At 48.5% G+C, this 18671-nt stretch overlaps 1 protein-coding gene across 5 annotated transcripts; it reads right to left on the bottom strand.

Annotated features, from left to right (window-relative positions):
• Nucleotides 1-2121: 2121 nt before the first annotated feature.
• adgrg2a (adhesion G protein-coupled receptor G2a) lies at nucleotides 2122-18544 on the bottom strand. Of its 5 annotated transcripts, XR_015092167.1 has the most exons (21): nucleotides 17619-18544; nucleotides 16824-16900; nucleotides 16107-16432; nucleotides 15768-16026; nucleotides 15642-15686; nucleotides 13465-15222; nucleotides 13269-13378; nucleotides 13015-13151; nucleotides 12771-12927; nucleotides 12547-12696; nucleotides 12270-12392; nucleotides 12159-12204; nucleotides 11985-12088; nucleotides 11245-11369; nucleotides 10688-11155; nucleotides 10009-10295; nucleotides 8499-8600; nucleotides 8312-8425; nucleotides 5595-7952; nucleotides 3696-3780; nucleotides 2122-2316 (listed from the first exon to the last, which is right to left on the bottom strand). XR_015092167.1 is itself a non-coding variant. In XM_086066409.1 (20 exons), the coding sequence occupies exons 1-20, from the start codon at nucleotides 17645-17647 to the stop codon at nucleotides 7861-7863; spliced, it is 4404 nt and encodes a 1467-aa protein (XP_085922535.1). In that variant the 5' UTR covers nucleotides 17648-18544; the 3' UTR covers nucleotides 4060-7860. The 5 variants fall into 5 exon arrangements, 4 of the variants coding, with proteins under 4 accessions (XP_085922535.1, XP_085922534.1, XP_085922533.1 ...); XM_086066409.1 differs by lacking the exons at nucleotides 2122-2316; nucleotides 3696-3780 and having other exon boundaries at nucleotides 4060-7952; nucleotides 10688-10781; nucleotides 10887-11155; XM_086066408.1 differs by lacking the exons at nucleotides 2122-2316; nucleotides 3696-3780 and having other exon boundaries at nucleotides 4060-7952; nucleotides 17619-17987; nucleotides 18061-18544.
• Between the last annotated feature and the right edge of the window lie 127 nt (nucleotides 18545-18671).

The raw sequence follows: 18671 nt of genomic DNA, 5'->3' as shown, positions 1-18671 counted from the left end.
TCAGTAGATTGGAGAATTCCTTTTAAGGATTTCTAGAAATGGGCCAAATTTCAACTTCTGTATTTTTTTTTTTTTTTGTGGGTCTCGTCATAGAAGACAAGCCCACCAAAATTCATGTTGCTAAGCAGTTCCAAAATTTGATGAATAGATGGAAGCTGCACGTCGTCAGTAGAGTGGAGAATTCCTTTTAAGGATTTCTAGAAATGGGCCAAATTTCAACTTCTGTATTTTTTTTTTTGTGGGTCTCGTCATAGAAGACAAGCCCACCAAAATTCATGTTGCTAAGCAGTTCCAAAATGAGATGAATAGATGGAAGCTGCACGTCGTCAGTAGATTGGAGAATTCCTTTTAAGGATTTCTAGAAATGGGCCAAATTTCAACTTCTGTAGTTTTTTTTTTTTGTGGGTCTCGTCATAGAAGACAAGCCCACCAAAATTCATGTTGCTAAGCAGTTCCAAAATTTGATGAATACATGGAAGCTGCACGTCGTCAGTAGATTGGAGAATTCCTTTTAAGGATTTCTAGAAATGGGCCAAATTTCAACTTCTGTAGTTTTTTTTTTTTGTGGGTCTCGTCATAGAAGACAAGCCCACCAAAATTCATGTTGCTAAGCAGTTCCAAAATTTGATGAATAGATGGAAGCTGCACGTCGTCAGTAGATTGGAGAATTCCTTTTAAGGATTTCTAGAAATGGACCAAATTTCAACTTCTGTATTTTTTTTTTGGTGGGTCTCGTCATAGAAGACAAGCCCACCAAAATTCATGTTGCTAAGCAGTTCCAAAATTTGATGAATAGATGGAAGTTGCACGTCGTCAGTAGATTGGAGAATTCCTTTTAAGGATTTCTAGAAATGGGCCAAATTTCAACTTCTGTATTTTTTTTTTTTTTTGTGGGTCTACTCATGAATGAAAAAGTCTTGTGGTGGAAATGACCAAAATGACCCCACAATAGCCACTTAAGACCCAAATAGCGGACTTTTGGGGTCTTTCTGTGCACGGAGACTTTTTGGAAGGTCTTTTCAAAATAAAGTCTCCCAAACGTCGTCTTTCCGAGCTCACGCGGCTTCGGGCGCCGCATTTTGCGACCCGTCTGCGGTCGGATGATTGACAGCTGGAGCTCAAGTGAAAGCTCACAGCGGGGGAGGCAATCGCAGCTTCTCTTCGGAGCTTTTGTCCTTTCCCACCCCGCAGCCAAAATGCCTTCAAACAGAACAAAAAAGTCCGACCCACTTTGAGCCGCGGCCATTGTAAGCGGCGCGTCCGTTTTCTGCCCGGAGGCGAACACGTGAGACGTCAAACCTTTTTGGCGACAAGACGTGAAACCTTAGAGCGCCAAAGGAGATAAGCATGGATTTTTTTTGGGGGGGGGGGGGGGGGAGGGGGGCTTCCTGTTGTCGTGCAGGGAAGTGCTTTTGGCTCGCAGCGACATCTTTTCCTGCTGCCGGTCGTCATCGCCGCATGCTGAGAAATCACGCATTCACATCCACGTGACAAAAACAATCCGATTGTGAAGATGAAATCCATCACAACCAATAGAGCGCATTGATTAGAGCACCGCGACATTAACACGTCGTCATATGTTTCTTTTTTTTTTTCTTTTTTTTTTTCTTTTTAAGAGCTCAGTATTGTTCATTCGGAAATGTCATCATCATTGCTCTTTTTTTTATTTTATTTTTATTTTTTTTAAATATATATATATATATATATATATATATTATTATTTTTTTGTGTGTGTGTGTGTGGGTGAGTATGTGTATGTGCGTGCGTGCGTGCGTGCGTGCGTGCGTGCATTTGTTAGCTCACCAGAAAACCTATTAGAAAAAAAATCTCATACCGTTCACCTAAACCGAACACCAGGAGACCCGAGGAAGGACCAAAGAAAACCAAGGAAGGTGAAATCCAGCACGGACCAGACACCACCCACCAGAACTCCTCCCCAGCCCAAGAAACATCCAGACCCCAACAAATCCAAAAAACATAAGATCAGGGAGGCCTCAAGAGACCAAAGGAGAGACCGAGAAAAGGAAGGAAGGACAGACGAAGTCGTCATATGTTTCTCATGAGAACGAGAAAACGTTCTTGTTCTCGTTAGCGTGAGAAACGTGGCTTTGTGAAAATCAAGCGAGCAGAGACCCCCGGCAGGGCCCGATGAGGTTGGGGGTCCTGTAAGGTTCTTGATGAAGACTCCAAATTGCTCAGCTGGTGTTAGAGCTGAAAAGCCCAGCAGGAAAATGTGGCCGGGGTCCGACTGAGCAGGTTCGATCCCAATGAAGCCTCAAAAGCAGAAGAAGAAATTCCTGATCATCTCCTCGGAGACTGCAGAGGCACAAAAGGAAAGACACCGACTTACTTACAAATATTTTGGACCGCCCCCTTTTTCTCAATTTTGAATCATGTCATAGAACTGAGCGCGTTCGGCCGATCCTGTCAAATAATAAATAAGAACTCGTTTGGGATTTTTAATTAAAGTCTTGACATTTGCTTTTGTTTGTTTGTAGAGCAGGTTATTATTATTATTTTTTTTTTAATGAGGCAGGGATTACAAGTTCGTTTTTATTCATCAATACATGGAGATTTGTCAAGTGCAAGATCAAACATTCTGCAAATGATAAAAGGTCATTAAGCCTCGTGTACGTAAGCTCAACTCCAATTCTCAGTCTTGGGGAGGGACAGGCAGCAAAACCAAAAGAAATGCATTTCAAATAAACCCTGGAAGCTCATGCGTCGATTATGTCCAGATCGAGATGTCATTTCCGTTTTGCATTTTTTCAATATTAGTTTGACGTATTTCATGAAAATAACGTTGCTCTCGTTTTCTCATTTACATTGAAAAGATAAACATCTGCCGCCTTCACTTCCTGCCGCAGCAATTTGGCAAAGCATCAACATCGCAATTTAAATCTGGCCGACCGATTAATCCGCCGATTGAGTCATTTCACAGCTGAAATGAGAGATTTCTCATTTTTATGCATTTGGAACGCGACGCAGACGTTGGTTTCCGTTTTGTGTGGCTTCACTCAATCTGCCGTCGTGCTCGAACGGCACATTTTGCGACGGCGCGTGCTGCCGAGGTCGCGGGCTGACACTTTTGTTGGAAACAAAAAGCGGCAGGATAATGGCCGTCTCGGTAATGAAAAAAGCCGGGTTGAAAAGTCATCCTCTAAAGCCAGTTTCACCCAAAAACAAAATAATTTGGCAGGCATGTCTAACATGAGTCGAAGCAATTCCCGAAAACAAACAGAAAGTCTGCCATTTTGGCATGAAGCGAGCATTTCAGGCTCATTTTTTGCATGTCCTTCAAAAACATTTGGAAAACGTTTGACTCCGCAACATCGAATTTGGTCAGCATCTCCGACACACAAAAAAGGTCATGTCCGAAAAGTAACTGACAAGAAGTCTGCCATTTTGGTGCGATTCACAAATTGTCTGCCAAGTTGCAAATATCCTTCAACGACAAACTCACATCCACAATTTCCCAATGGCTACCAAATTTCAACCACTTAAGCTAGCAACACGAATGATATAAATACACATTTTTCCGCAGGTTAGTTCTTCATGATAAACGCCGTTTCCTTTCCGAGCAACAGAACGACGTCTGTAATAAATCCAACAAAACGTCCAAGCCAAATGACAAAGTCTATTTCCTGAGTAACAAACGATCAATTTGTTATTGCCAGGACGCGTTCGCAACTCACCCGAGTGGAGCGGGAGCGGCGTCCCCTCAGGTGGACAACGCGCGGCGGGAGCTTCCGAGGAACTCGCCAGGCCGGCAGACAAACTCTGGAACAAAAAATGAAACCAACGTTAGACAGCAACAAAGCAGCGTGAAGGCGTTGAGGAAAAAAGTTGTTCGATTAAAAACCGTATACGAGCAGCTCACAACAATGCAGCATGCGAGATGACGTGTAGAACCAAGACCAGGTTCCGTGAAAAACATCTGCCGATTTTATTCTGTGAGCACATGCAGAATTTTGAAGCATTTTCTAGTTTGGGTTTCGTAAATAAGAAATAAAAACGTTCAATGAATATGATCAGACAAAACACATGCAAGGCTATAAATTGAAAATGAAATTTGAGTCTTGAATCTTTATTAAGAAAGTGTTAAACATCCAATTGGAAGTTAATTAGTTACATTCCTAAAGACATTTTACAATAACACGCCAAAAATAATGCAATAAAGAACGAACCAAAAAATTGCAATGAATTAAACAGCAAATCATCTCTAAAATGGGGGCCATTTTTTTGAACAATTAATGAAGCAATAATTGAAAACAATTATAATTAGAAACCATTTAAAAAGTCGAACATTATATTGCTCCAAAACAAAAATACACGAACAACAACACAAATATAATACAACAGAATAACAAAAAAACACTTTGAAAAAGTGTTTCCTTAAAATAAAATAACGTCAACTTGTAAAATGATTACATTGTCCAATAATGAACAAAACAAGCTTAGCCATTAAAATCCAAACTGAAATATTGCCTTCAAAACAAGTCATAAAAAAAAAAAAAAATTTTTAACAACTATAAATGGATATCTTTACAAATGTATTCGCCCATTGTTGTCACGGTTACGCGTGGGGTGGACGGCGCAAATGCAGGGAGGCAGGAGAACCCGGCCAAGGTTCAGCCGCAGTACTGAACACTATTTATGAACAAAAACGCTAACAGGGGGGCTGCGGGCTAAAACTGGAAATACAAAAAAAAAAAAAAAGTTCTGAAAAGAGCAAAACTCAAATTAACGTCCTCGGCGCCCTTCACGAGGTTTATGCTAAACGTCTTATAACGTTTATGGCGGTCAAAGAGTTAAGAACGAAACACAAAAATGGCGACAGCGACAACGAGCCAACAAAGAGCGAGCGAAGCCAGGAAAGGAAATAGAAGACACCCGACGAGAGACAACAATTGGCTGGGGGACAAGATTGGATGACGCCAGACATTACGATCGAGCGCAGGTGCGAACAAAACACAACCAGCAAGAAAGACAAAACAACAAATCATAACAATTACAACATGAATGAATGAATTTCACGTGATCATTCATGACAACAGACGCTTACAACTGTTTAAAAAAAAAAAAATTAAACGTGTGACTGAAGTCACGTTGGCTCCATCCATCTTCCACTTGACATCCTTTTTTTTCCCTCCATGAGAGCGCCACTTCATTTGCATGTCATTACAAATCGTACGCAAGTGAGAAAACGTGATTTACGAGCACGTGCGCTATTCTTCTTTCATATCGAGCATAAGGTCCATGAACGAGCACACGCGTCGTCCTCACGAGTTAAGACAATGAAGCACAGTACTCGAACCGCTGTCACGCGTGAGAAATTGTGCACGAGTTGACATCTGCATGCTACTAGTGAAGCGCTAGCATGGATGTTAACCAGTAGAAATGTGACGGGAGGCAAACACGGTATGCTACTAGTATGTCCAAGTTGTCAGGGCAAAGGGCGTACTAGTAGCTGAACGGGACAGTCTGTCTGCACTCGTAAATGTACTTTTGCTCTCTCTCTCTCTCTATCGAACCGTCCAATCAGTCCACCTTGGATTTGCCACTTAAATTAATTCATTTAAAAAAAGGCCCACCACGCGGCTGCCGGTAATGTCATCCCTCGCCGCTCGTTCTGTCCAGTCGACGGCGGCCTTGGAGCGAGGACGGCGTCCTCGAACCCGCATCCACTCAAGTGCCGGGTTAACGAGTCCCCGATGACTTGGAAGCACTGGACCCCTTCTGCGAGTGGACGCATCATTAGCAAGTGGAGCCGATGCAGAGAACCCGGATCTCCTGACTGCGAGCCACATGTGCTAACCGCTACCGCCAATGTGCTACTTTTATCAGTTTCAGGGGGTCGCAGTGGGATGTCAGCTGTTCGAACCCCACCCCCAAGCCACTTTTACCCCCGAACGAAGAACCCGCTCGCCTTGCCTACATTTCAGGCGCCAAAGAACTTTTCATCTCGCGACACGTAAACATCTGCAGCTGTTTGATTTGTCACCTGCAGATGCACACGCGGATAACTCTGCAGGTGTCTTCCACAAAAATGGGAAGTAAATAGGATCTCAATTTGATACTTTTATTGTGAAAAATGGGGGGGGGGGGTGGAATGTTAAAAAGGGTTCCCAAGATTTCCTGAATTAGGCAAACTTTGCAAAGACAGAACAGTTTCTTTTGGTCAACAAATGTGGGAATATTTAAAATGTCAATTTTTGTTTTTTGAAGTGTGGAATTTTCAGCATATGGTAATTATTGGAATATGCAAAATAGTTTGTTCTCTAGATATCCCGAATAATCGGAATTCTTGAAGTTGCAGTGGTTTGAAGAAAAAGAAAACGTGAAAATGTCAAATGTGTTTTCATTGAACATTTTGGCGAATGAGATGACGTCAGCGTCGTTGCAATTGTTTGAATTTGGAATGCAAAAGATGTGAAAAATGTCTCTTCAATGCTCCGAAAATTGGGGAATGTAATAAAACATTTTCCCCGTCCGAGCTGAACAAGCTGAAGTGAGAAATGTGACAAATATCTCTTCAATTATTTTGTTGCAAAATGCAAATTGACTGTTCAATGCATCAAATGCGTCATTTGGATGCACTTTTCTTTTTTCCCCCCCAAACAGGACACTTCGAGCACAAATGTTTGTTGATGTGCAAGCGGAACCGTTTTCAGCTGGAGCTGCGATTTTGCTTGTGCGCCCGCATTGGGTCCGACCCCCGCGTGACCTTGAACCCGGACAGGTTGCCGCATCGACTGCGCCTCGGATGGAGAGCTTCGCTTTCGTCCGAGCGGGAACGTCAATAACGTCTCAGACTATTTCTGTGCCGCGAGTGCTGATTTTCCCGCGCGCGCACGTCCTCGAGGACAGGACGTGCGCGTCTGGTCCGTCCAATTTGCGTCCTCGCAGGCCACTGCTGCCTTTTCAACGGCGCAATTTCAAATCAAGTCTTCCCTCCACCGCGACTGCAGCTGAAACTAAAATCATAATAATGCAGTGGCGCTTCCCGTTTTGCTCCAAATGATTCAAAAGATTTGGAAATTCGTATGGCGCCCTCTAGTGTAGGGATGGACAACTGCCAACATGCGTCCCAAATAATTGTGGGGGGGGGGAAATGGCGGCGGGGGAATATAAACAATATAAACACGCGTCCTTCACTATACTCGAATACTCGAAAGAAAACAAAAAGCACAATTGACGGGCTGGTGACAAGATTCTTGTTTTCTGTGTTGTCACCATGAACGAGCCGCTCGAACCTTGGAAGTCCTCCAATGAATCACAAAGATGGAAAAATGAACCTTCTGAGAAGTCCATCCATCCATCCATCCATTTTCTGTACCGCTTGTCCTCACAAGGGTCGCGGGGGTTGCTGGAGCCTATCCCAGCTGGCTTCGGGCAGTAGGCGGGGTGCACCCTGAACTGGTTGCCAGCCAATCGCAGAAGATGGAAAGATGGAAAAATGAACCTTCTGAGAAGTCGCCTTCTGACAAGTTTGCTGTGTGACTGTTGTCACCGTCACCATGGCAACAACTGAGGGCGGCTCCTGTGGCGACCTTTCATGTGAACCGCATCAAATGCGGATGTGATCATCTGCAGTCCTTCACTCTTTTCACGTTGGACTTTAGCTAGTAAAAAAAAAGAAAACTTGTATTGTAAACTTAAATGTCAGCACGTCTTTAATGTTCGCCGCCTCATGCTGGGGAAGCTTTGGAGGACGAAATCGTCGCTTGCTTTCAAATCGATGAGCAGTCTTGCACTGCTCTCTAGTGGGAGTGTGCGGAATTGCAGCAGGGAGGACGTTCAGTTGTTGCCAGAGTAGAAAAGAAAAACTAAACGAGCTGGGATTGAAAGTGGAGTTTGTTAAAAGCCGACAGCAGTCTGTCTGTGGAGCTCGTTGAGGACCACGTCGTTGCTCGAACCCTCAGACATGCCGCTGTCTGCAAACACTGAACCTGCAAAAGGGGGGGCGGGGGGGGGGGGTCACAACATGAAAAGTTGGGTCAGAATATTTGCTTTGAGTGAGGAAGCCATCTTCTGTTATTGGATGGAAAACACGTCCTGCTTTTTGGAGCTCAGGCCAAGCAATAAAAGTAGTGCTTTGCCACCATCTTGTGGCATTTTGGTAACAAGGAACAAAGTTGAAGTGAGTTGAGGTCGAGAATGTGCATTTAGACAAAAGCGAGTGCATCGCCGCCGTCTTGGTACCAAGAAACTTGAGTTAAGCACCTTCATTTAGACAAAAGGAGTACTCTGCCACCCTTTGCTATTTCCATTTTAGCAACGCGGTACGCCGAGTCGCGCGCTGACGTACTTGCACTGTTGCTGCTGACCAGCGAGGAGCTCCGAGAGGCCAACTGGCGAGCGGAGACGCCCGACGTGCTGACGGAGAAGTTGCGCTTGTCCCGGGCGGCCGTCCGACTCCATTCTGCAAAAAATCACCCCGCGTGACTTTCCTGACTCCATTTTTTTTTTTTTGTTGTTTTTTTGCTGAACGTCACCTGAGTTTTCAGCCAATCGCAGACGTCCGCAACACAGGAACGTCCTCCACTGCCGGCGAACGTTCTCCTTGCACGCGCAGTGGAACACGAAGACAAAGAAACCTGCACGAGGGATTCAGAGGGCTTGAAGCGGCAAGTAACTGAGTACAAATACTTGGATACTGTACTAAGTACATACAAGACTTTTACGACACACGGTTTGTACTTCCTTATTTTGTCCAAATATTATTTTTCAAACTCTATGGAACACAACCACAAATAAATTTTAGTTTGTTTGAGCGCGAGCGCATTTAAAATAGTTCACTTTTGTTAGGTTTATTTTAACTTGTTTTCTATTATTGGTTTGATTTCATTTTTTATTATTTTTATTACTGGCTGTTTTGTTTACAAACATAAGCAATAAAAGTAGTGCTTTGCCACCATCTTGCGTCATCTCTGTGCCAAAACATTGCTTTATTTGGAAACCGCCTTATTATCGTAACTTTTAGCCTTTCGGTACCACGGTTGACTTTCTATTGGTTGAAATTCGTTTGGACTTTTGTACATTCCAATCAAGAATTTTCGGTCCTGCTGTCGTCTTTGTCGTCCTCTCGAGTTTCTTAGAGCGCCGATAGAAATTGGACGTCTTTCCTTCCTTTTCTCGGTCTCTCCTTCGGTCTCTTGAGGCCTCCCTGATTTTATGTTTTTTGGATTTGTTGGGGTCTGGATGTTTCTTGGGCTGGGGAGGAGTTCTGGTGGGGGGTGTCTGGTCGGTGCTGGATTTCACCTTCCTTGGTTTTCTTTGGTCCTTCCTCGGGTCTCCTGACGGCGGTGTTCGGTTTAGGTGAACGGTATGAGATTTTTTCTAATAGGTTTTCTGGTGAGCTAACAAATACACGCACGCACGCACGCACACACGCACGCACGCACATACACATACTCACCCACACGCACACAAAAAATAAAAATAAAAAAAATAAAAAATAAAGAGCAATGATGATGACATTTCCGAATGAACAATACTGAGCTCTTAAAAAAAAAAGAAAAAAAAAAGAAATGCAAATTCATTTTGTTGTTGGGGTCTGGATGTTTCTTGGGTTGGGGAGGAGTTCTGGTGGGGGGTGTCGGGTCGGTGCTGGATTTCACCTTCCTTGGTTTTCTTTGGTCCTTCCTCGGGTCTCCTGACGGCGGTGTTCGGTTTAGGTGAACGGTATGAGATTTTTTCTAATAGGTTTTCTGGTGAGCTAACAAATACACGCACGCACGCACGCACGCACGCACGCACGCACGCACGCACGCACATACACATACTCACCCACACACACACACACAAAAAAAAAAATAATAATAAAAAAATAAAAAATAAAAAATAAAAGAGCAATGATGATGACATTTGCGAATGAACAATACTGAGCTCTTAAAAAAAAATAATAAAAAAAATAAATAAATAAATAAATAATAAAAAAAAAGAAATTGGACGTCTTACAACGCTCGCAGGGTGTAAGCAAAAGGTGCGAATTGTTGCGCTGACCTTGCAGGGAGTTAAAAAGCGTGAAGAGGTAAACGAAGGGCAAGTAGAGCGGCCCCCAGGCGAAGAGCGCGAAACCCCAGGCCAGGCCCAGCAGCGCCACCAGGCCGGCCACGCTGCGCAGGTCGGCCGCCAGGCCGCGCCGGGGCGACTGGTTGTGCGGGTTCTGCTTCTTGATGCGCGCCAGCTGCGCCAGCACCACGCCGAACACCAGCAGGCACGACGCGAACACCAGCAGGAAGTAGGCCACCACGCCGCCGTAGAACGCCGCGTCGCTGCGCAGCCAGCAGCTGGACGACAACAACGACAACGACGACAGTCACGTTCATTCATATTCATCAATTCATCAACAGCTGGAATCGTGATTAGGATGATCTTCCGTTTTTGGTGCGACACCAGAAAATGTTTCTATTAAGACAAAAACATTTCTATAATTATGCAAACCAGATTTATTAAATGAGTTCATTTCAAAGAAAAATGCATGCAAATATATACATTTAAACAACTCCAAATAAGTGTTTATAATCTCTTATTTTGTTTATGATGATGCCAATTTTGTTGTCGTGGAGCGTAATCATTGAAATTGTAATTGAATTCCAATTAATTGCACACATTTGAAATTAACTCAATCGGAAGATTTTCCATCGAAAATGTTTCCAACGAGGTCTCGTTGTTTACTCACAAGTCCCCCGAGGCGCCGTCGCGTCCGTATGCCACCAGGCCATAATTGTCTTTGTCCGCCGAGATCACCGCAACCACCACCGCGACTGGAACCCCTGCCGACGAGGGGACGAACAAAAAACAGACAACCAATCTGGAAAAAGGTCGTTTTCCGTCTCCCGCAACCACAACAACGAAACGCGTTTGTGCTGCCGACCGACCCCAGCCAATCAGCGCAAACTTCAGCATGTATCTGCTGAGGTACGGCGTGAAGACCCGCACGATGCTCAGGTACATGTGCAGCGCCTCAAGCCCCGCCCAGGTGAAGGACGTGAGCAGGAAGTAGTGCAGGAAGAAGGCGGTGCCGACGCACAGGCCGCGGGTCGGGAACCGGGCCAGCCAGCCGTCCAGCAGGTACACCAGGTTGAGGAGGAGCAGCGACAAGCACAGCTGCACCAGGATCTTGGCCGGGACGTCACGCAGCAACTTCCTGCGCAGGACGAACCCGTACACGTTGGCGGCGTTGGCGGCGGTGGCGACGACGACAACGGGACGAAAGCCTCGTTTTGGAAGCCGTACCCGAACGAAAGGTACGTCAGCAAGGTGGCGGCCAGAAACACCGCCGAAAGGCCGCAGCCGATATAAGTGATGAAGGTGAGAATCTGCGCCTGCCGGGGGTCGTTGATCCCGCCTCGGGACAGGTCCTGTTGTAGGGCACACAACACATGCGGTCAAGCGGCAAAAGCGGAACCCGCTCGTCCGCATTGGAACCTTCGCGGCTGGGTCCGCTTTGGAGTCCTGGAAGACGCACACATGACTTCCAAAAACTGTTCTCGGCCGGCAGATTTTTGCGCTCAATTCGGAAAACGCCGGCAGCTTGATCGCGAATGGTCACGAGTGACGGTTCGTGGCGGGTGATCGACACGCAGAACGCGATCGTCTGTCAAATTGTTCCCAAAACATCCGTTTCATCAGATTTTCTCTGCCCGGATGTTGAGACGGCAAATCCCGCCCTCGTGTCCCCCAAGCCGAGGCCGTCTCCACGGCAACGAGACGATGTGCCGGCGTGCCGCTGGGATAGAGGACAACGGCTCACACGCGGACATTCATTTGATCGCACAAATGCAATTTCGATTTTCCCTGCGATTGGCTGGCAACCAGTTCAGGGTGTACCCCGCCTACTGCCCGAAGCCAGCTGGGATAGGCTCCAGCAACCCCGCGACCCTTGTGAGGACAAGCGGTACAGAAAATGGATGGATGGAAATGCAATTTCGATCCAAAAATCAATTGAATCAAAATGAGGGAAATCAAGCACCGACCAGCAGAATAGCGAAGGAAGTCAGGTGGTTGCAGGTGCACGTGGTGCCCCGCGACGTGGCGATCACCACGGAGCAGCCGGCCGAGCTCCAGCCGCCTGCGCCGCCTGAGAGGAATCCATACCATAATATTAAAAGCGGCGCTCGCTCGCATCCAATCCGTGTCTTTGAGCTCACCGTTCGCGGCAAAGTCCCAAAACGCACAAACGGCCGCGTGGTCCGCCTGCCGTGATCGAAAATTAGGAGAACCGTCGACGTTGGATGGCTTCGGCGGTCGAGCGGACTCACGTGGACAAGTCGGCCATTTTGAATGGTGAAGCGAATGCCGTGGCTCAGGTTGCTTAGCGACGCGTTGCTCACGCTGGACGCCAACACCGGACTCACCGCCGTCAGGTTGCTCAACGTGCTGTCCTGCAACAAAGGCGACCAACGCAACTCACAAAAAAAAGTGAACGTCAAGCACGAACTTGCGGGAAGCTTTTGAGCGAGCGGATTGGATTGCGGCGGGAGAACGGAAACGTCGGTGGCGGCGAATGAAGGGAAGGCGGCGAGGCGGGGGAAAGACCTGGAAGAGGACGGCTTTAGTGTAGAAGGTGAACTGGACCCTGCGGACTTGCTTGCGCTGGTCAGCACTCAAGGCCTCCGTGATGGAAGATGGCAGGTAGACGGACGCCATGTTGGCGTCCCGCGCGCTGGACCCGCCCCCGTCGCTCATCTGCGCGAAGGAAAAACAAGGAGGGTTTGGGTTTTAGTTCCGTTAGGTCGGATAAATGATGACAGGTTCTGGACCTGAACGTGCTCGGTGTCGAAGATGTTGACGGACATCTCGGGAAAGTCGCTCCCGTCCACTTTGCGGACGGCCACAACCAGCGCGCCGGACGAGAGGACCGCGGGTTGCTCGCTCACGACCACCTTCAGGCCCAAGTCCTCCACCACTCGAACGATCCTGAAGAGGAATTGGACCGGGATCTTCAGGCGGAAACACGGACGGCCGGACGGACGGACGGAAGCGGAAGCGGGAGCGGAAGCGTACCTGTCGGAGGACGCGGCGAGGGCGTGGGCGTCGCCCTCCATCAGGTTGCTGACGACGCTGACGGCTTTCTTGGCCAAAGCTTGCGACACGCCGGGAGCGTCCACGAGCTTCTCCAGTTCTGACACCAACTGGGCCACCTGCGACAAGCAACACAGAACCGGGCTACGAATGCTCCGTTCGGGCCGACGGAATCCTGCGGGCCACTGAACGCATCCGGCTTTAAGATGAAGAAAAGTCCGAGATTTGGATTTCACCTGCGAGGAGTTGAGCCGAGATCCGTCTTGAGTTTTTTCCAGAAGTTTGTCCGCTTGCTCCTCCAGGTTCTTCTTCGAGCCCGAAGACGACGCGGACGTCATCGCGATGCCTTGAGGGCCGTTTTGGGGGGAAATCAGAACGAGAAACTTCGGGTGGAACTCGTGCGATCCGAGCTCATTATGTTGCGGTTCTTACCGGGCGAGGACGACGCTGGAGCGGTTCTGTTCCTTTCAAGTGTCCGGGTTGTCGTTGCGCTCATCGTGGTGGCGGTTCCAGCAAAGCGGGAAGCTCCAACTGTTGTGCTCGAATCCGCTCGGGCGTCATTGCGAGTGGATTCTGTGGGCGTGTCCTCGCCATTGTTGGTTGTTGTGCCATCAATGGCGTCAGTTGCGGCCTTTGAGGTGCGGTCGGTCGGCGCCGTGACGTCGCCGGACGTTGTCGGACCGTAAGAAGCGCCGTGTTTGTTTTTGTAGCTAATGCTCGCGACAGCCGTCGACGTTCGGTGGCGCTTTGTGTGATTGTAGGCAGCGGCGTCGTAATGTTTGCCGGTTACGTTGTCCACTTGCGTGTCAGCGGCGGTTGTCAGCTTTCCGGGAGGTGCGCTGTGGCGTCGGTTGTCGGCTGTGGTTTCGTTGTTCTCCGTTGTGCGATTGGCACGGGGCGGAGATGCTTTGTCGTGCGTCGTGACATTGTCGTCTGATTGAGGGGACGGCGTAGCTCGGCTGTCTTGTGACGTGTCTTGGAGTCGAGGAATTTTCAAGCTTACTGTAGTTCCACGGAGGTCTGTTCGGTCGGTCGGTGTTGTGACGACGTCATTTGTAAATATTTTGTGCGCAGTTACGTTGTCAACTAATGTAGAGATTGCTGTCGTTCGGTTGTCGAGTGGCGTGTCTTTGATTGGGGATGTTATGCTACTTACTGTCGTCGCTTTGAGGTCTGGCGTGCCGGCGGGTGTTGATGCTGCGACATTGTAGATTGTTGGGACATTTGTTTGTGATTTGTGTGAAATCACATCGTCAACTGATGTTGAGGAAGGTGCAGTTAGGTTGTATTTTGACGTGTCTTTGATGAGGGGTGTACTCACTGTAGTTACGTTGTACTCAGCAAGTGGTAGTAACAAGTCAGATGTTACGTTGTGTAATTTTGTTTCAGTTGTCAAAGATTTGTAGTCTGGTGTTGAAGGTGCAGTTAGGTTGTATTTTGACGTGTCTTTGATGAGGGGTGCGATTGCACTTACTGCAGTTACATCGTACTCAAGTGTGTTGTCAGCAGGTGGCAGTACAAAGTCGTCGGTTACGTCGTACCCTCTCGTGTCATTTGGAAGGTGCGCTAAAGCTTTGCGTGTTGCTACATTGTAGTCAGATGTTGTGGATGGTGTCGCGCGGCCGGACTGTGGGGTGTCTTTGATGAGGGGCTTTATTTCACTCACTGTCGTGACATTGTAGCCAAGTGCGTCGTTAGCATGTGGGAGCAATGTGTGACTTGTGTTGTCATTTGGAAGGTGTGTCAATCCTTTGTAGCGCGTCGTTGCGTTGTAGTGAGATGTTGTGGATGGTGTCGCGCGGCCGGACTGTGGGGTGTCTTTGATGAGGGCTTTGATTGCACTTACTGTAGTTACATTGATCTCAAGTGCGTTGTCAGCCGGTGGAGGTAACGAGTCAATCGTGTGGTTTGATTTGTGTGCGCTTTCACGAAGTGTCTGGGAGCTACTTGAGATGCGATTGGCTGGGCTGTAGTCAGAGGGCGGGGCTAAACTTGTAGGCGGAGATGAGTCTTTGCCGCTGGTAAAGATGGAGGAGCCAGTGATGTCCAATGGTGTCGTCCTGCCGCTTCCTGATTCCACACCAGGAAGCGGCGTCAGCGATGGATTTGCCGAAGTTTTGTCCTTGCGGCCACCAGGTGTCACTGTGACCGATGACTCACTTTGATGGCGGCTGACTGGAGATGTCGAAACTGAACGCAAAAAATGACTGACAGTTATTACTTCAAACGGTTAACAATATTCACACTTTGATCAGACTGCGCCGTTTCTTGCGTGCAATGCCGATGTGAGCCAGGTTAGCAGATTAGCGTTAGCGGTTAGGACCAGGATTATGGGTTTCGGATTAGGATTCAAGGTTAATTCTAAGGGTTGGGTCAAAGGGTTCAAAAGATGAGGACCAGGTACGGGCAAGGTGAGGTCAAAGGGTGAGTTTAAAGTTTTGGCCTCAAGGTCAGCAGTTAGGATGAGACGACTGGTTTAAGGTTTAGGCTTTAGTATGAGGCTAAAGGGGTTACATGTCCAGGACAAGGGTTCGACGTTACGGTTCGGATTAGAAAGAGTTCGGTTACTGCTGGTCATAGAAAAAGTTCATTACATTTGAATTGCTTACCAGGCGGCGGGGAGAAAGACGGTCCGGATTCAGATCCGGCTTGCGCTAAAAACAACAAATGTTCTTGTTAATACGTCAGCACCGACACCAACATCGACGAACAGTAAGAAGAGCGGCGATACTGACCACACTGGAGGTCGCGGTCGCTCTGCCGAGCCCTGGGACTGGTCACGCCCCAGAAGCGAGCGTTCCAGCCGATGACGGTGCCGTCCTCGCAGGGGCCGCGCTGGGCCAGGTCGGCCCACATGCGGAACATGTACACCTCCACCCGGCCCGGCTCCGCGCCGCGCGGCCACTGCCGAGGACGGCAGCCCAGCCACAGGGACCCCGACGGGGGGACGGCCTGGGCGATCACCGTCCGCCGGGCCACCACGCGTCCGTTCAGCTGAAACGCAAACGACGCTCGCCACATCAGCCGCCCGCTTCTCATTTTTCGCCTTTTCAGCAGCAGAATTGCAGAATTACCTCCAGGCTGAACGAGTTCCCGGGGACGTCCCTCCTCAAGCACACCCGGTGCCACCGAGACAAGGACAGACTGACGGGAAAGCGGTGCCGGACCCCCAGCAGCCACCCGTACACCGCCCCCTCGTTCCCCTCCAGGCCCAGCTCGGGCCTGGGCGCGTGCAGCGAGCTGTAGGAGAAGGCCACCCAGGCTCCGGGTTCGAGCACGCGCACGTCCAGGCACACGCTCATCCGCGGCAGCAGGGGCACGGGCGCGCTTTCCCGCAGGCTCCAGTGGTCCTTGCAGCCGCTCAGAACCGCCTTGGTGTCCCCCAGGAAGTAACCCAAAGCTTGAAGAGACCAGAGGGATTTCGTTTTGAATGCAATCCATCCAGTTGCGTTCTGGACCAAAGTCCTGAGCGCCATTGCAAATAAGGCGGGTTTTTCAAGCCAATCGTGGAGGCCGAGTTTTGTTCTTTGAAGCTCGCCTTACCCATAAGCCAAGCAAAGAAGTAAAAAAAAAAAAAAAAAAAAAGAAGAACATCTTTTGCCCTGATTTGAGAATTTCATTGCGGTTACATTTGAGTTTTTGCAGTTGATAGCAGCAGTTCTTCAAGTTCAAAGCCACAAAACTGTGATGCTTGTCAGGAAGTAAACCAGCAAGAAACGAAATCCAACCAGCCACAGAACTGGTTGAGACCCGAAACCACATCAGGTGGGAGTGGAACATTTGTTTTGTACCTGCGACTGGAGCGGCTCCCAAAAAGGAAAGCTGAAGGACTTGCAGCAAAAGGGACGCGCGCTGACCCCTCCTCCTCCTGAAAACACATGTGGACAAAAGTAATGGGACACAGCTCCGAATCAATTCCTTCCCGATTGTTCGTCTTCAAACTGTTTTTGGCGAAATCCCCTTTTGTGTTGCCACAAAGCAGGAGCCGTACGGAGGAAGATGCTGGAGAGGAACTGGAACGCGCTGGTTTTCTTCATAAAGATCATCGAGCCAATCAACAATCAGCAGTTGGCCGCCGGGCGTCACATGACCTCTGCACGCCGACGACGCGTTCCGATACATTTGTCCATTTGGACTTCCCTTCTTTTGGACTTCCCTAAAATTCACTTGACACTGTTTGTCGCACTTCCTCCTCCCGCATTTGCGGATGCGGACGCGATGTCGACGCCTCCTCCGCTGTCTTTGGCGGCTCAGGCGGACCAACGTCAGCGCTTTTGGCGCCCCGAGGGCAGGGTTGCTCCCGAGCGCATTGTGACCTTCGCGACTGGCAGGCTTTTGTCTGCCGCCTCATTGTCCCGACGCAGTCGAGCGTCTCGCTCGCAACATCTGCATATCGCATGTCAAACTCTCATGGGCTCATATTTACAACATGGCACGCCATCGGCGGGGATCAATTCATTGACCTCTTTTGGATGTTCATCTTCGGGGTTATTTCAGGTCGCACTCAAATTGTGGGAGAAAATGAACAGAACACAAATGTAAAAAAAAAATGAAAAAAAAAAATGAAAAAAAAAAAAAAGCTTTACCTGACGCTTTGTGTGCTCTTTGTGTCCATTTTGCATCTGTCCTAGGTTGGAAGATTGTCCTCATCGTGCGAGCGTCCCACCATTGCGCTTCTTCTTCTTCTTCTTCTGTGGTTGCTGTGAGTTGCGCTCTTCAATTACAACAAGTGTGCGTCTTCCTCACTCTGCAGCGGTGAGTTTGTGCGCTCAGGAAAGGACAGACTCGGCGAGGACACGCCCACACGGAGGAGGGGCTGAGGGAGGGAGGTCTGTCTGTCTGTTCATCCGTCCACCTGACCGTCATGGTTCATCCCTTCATCAGGATGCGTCATCCGTCCTTCTGTCCGTCCGTCCGTCCAAATCTTCTCTCGCCTTTCGCGTGACCATCGTCATCTATTTGGAAAACAATCAAACGATGATCATTTGTTAGTGTGAGGTCAAAGTTCATGTGTTGTTGTTGTTTTACAGTGTATCCTTCCATCCCAGCATCGAATCCATCATCTGATCGCTCCACCCTCTGCTCCATCCGTCCACTGGTCCCGGACAGTCCACCTTCACTTTTGTCGTCCTTCTGTCTTTCATCCGTCCATCATCTCGCCCTCCGTCTGAGTGATCGTCTTACACTCGTCTGTCCGATCGTTGATCCATCAGCTCCTTCATCCGTCATCCCCTTACTTTAATCCCCTCATGGTCCATACGCCATCCTTACAATTCATCCATCCATTCTCCATCAATCTGTCCTTCCGTCCGTCCGTCTCTCTTTCCAGCCATCGTGCCCTCCCACACACAGTTTGACCGGAGGGCAACAGCTGCTGCTGCAGGATGCGGGTCCAGACGGATCCTGGACAGAGTATTAGCCTTTATTTGATCCGTCTCGCTGCGCGCACGTGCAAAGTATGTGAAATGTTAGAACTGTATAAAATTGTTGACAAAAGAGCAACGTTGCGCTTTAGGCCAAATTGTGAATTGGATTTTGGTTAGAAAAAAATGCTCCATAAACGCCCACGCCCGCGCACGCGCACGCGCACGCGTGGCTGCGTATTTGAGGAATGGTATCAAGCCTGTAAAGTGAAGCAG

Source organism: Leptonotus elevatus, chromosome 21 (assembly GCF_054856555.1).
Source record: "Leptonotus elevatus isolate MCC_2025b chromosome 21, RoL_Lele_1.0, whole genome shotgun sequence".
NCBI lineage: Eukaryota > Metazoa > Chordata > Actinopteri > Syngnathiformes > Syngnathidae > Leptonotus > Leptonotus elevatus.
The sequence above is the reverse complement of the archived record's forward strand: the minus strand, read 5'-3'. Positions and strand labels throughout refer to the sequence as shown.

Bases quoted from the DNA above. Each gene is read 5' to 3' on its own strand.
- adgrg2a (XM_086066407.1), bottom strand. From the start codon at position 17,647: ATGGACACAAAGAGCACACAAAGCGTCAG. The intron at 13,152-13,268 runs GTGAAATCCAAA...TGCTTGTCGCAG, and splicing joins CTCGGCTCAACTCCTCGCAG to GTGGCCCAGTTGGTGTCAGA. The intron at 10,296-10,687 runs GTGAGTAAACAA...GTTGTCGTCCAG, and splicing joins GACGGCGCCTCGGGGGACTT to CTGCTGGCTGCGCAGCGACG.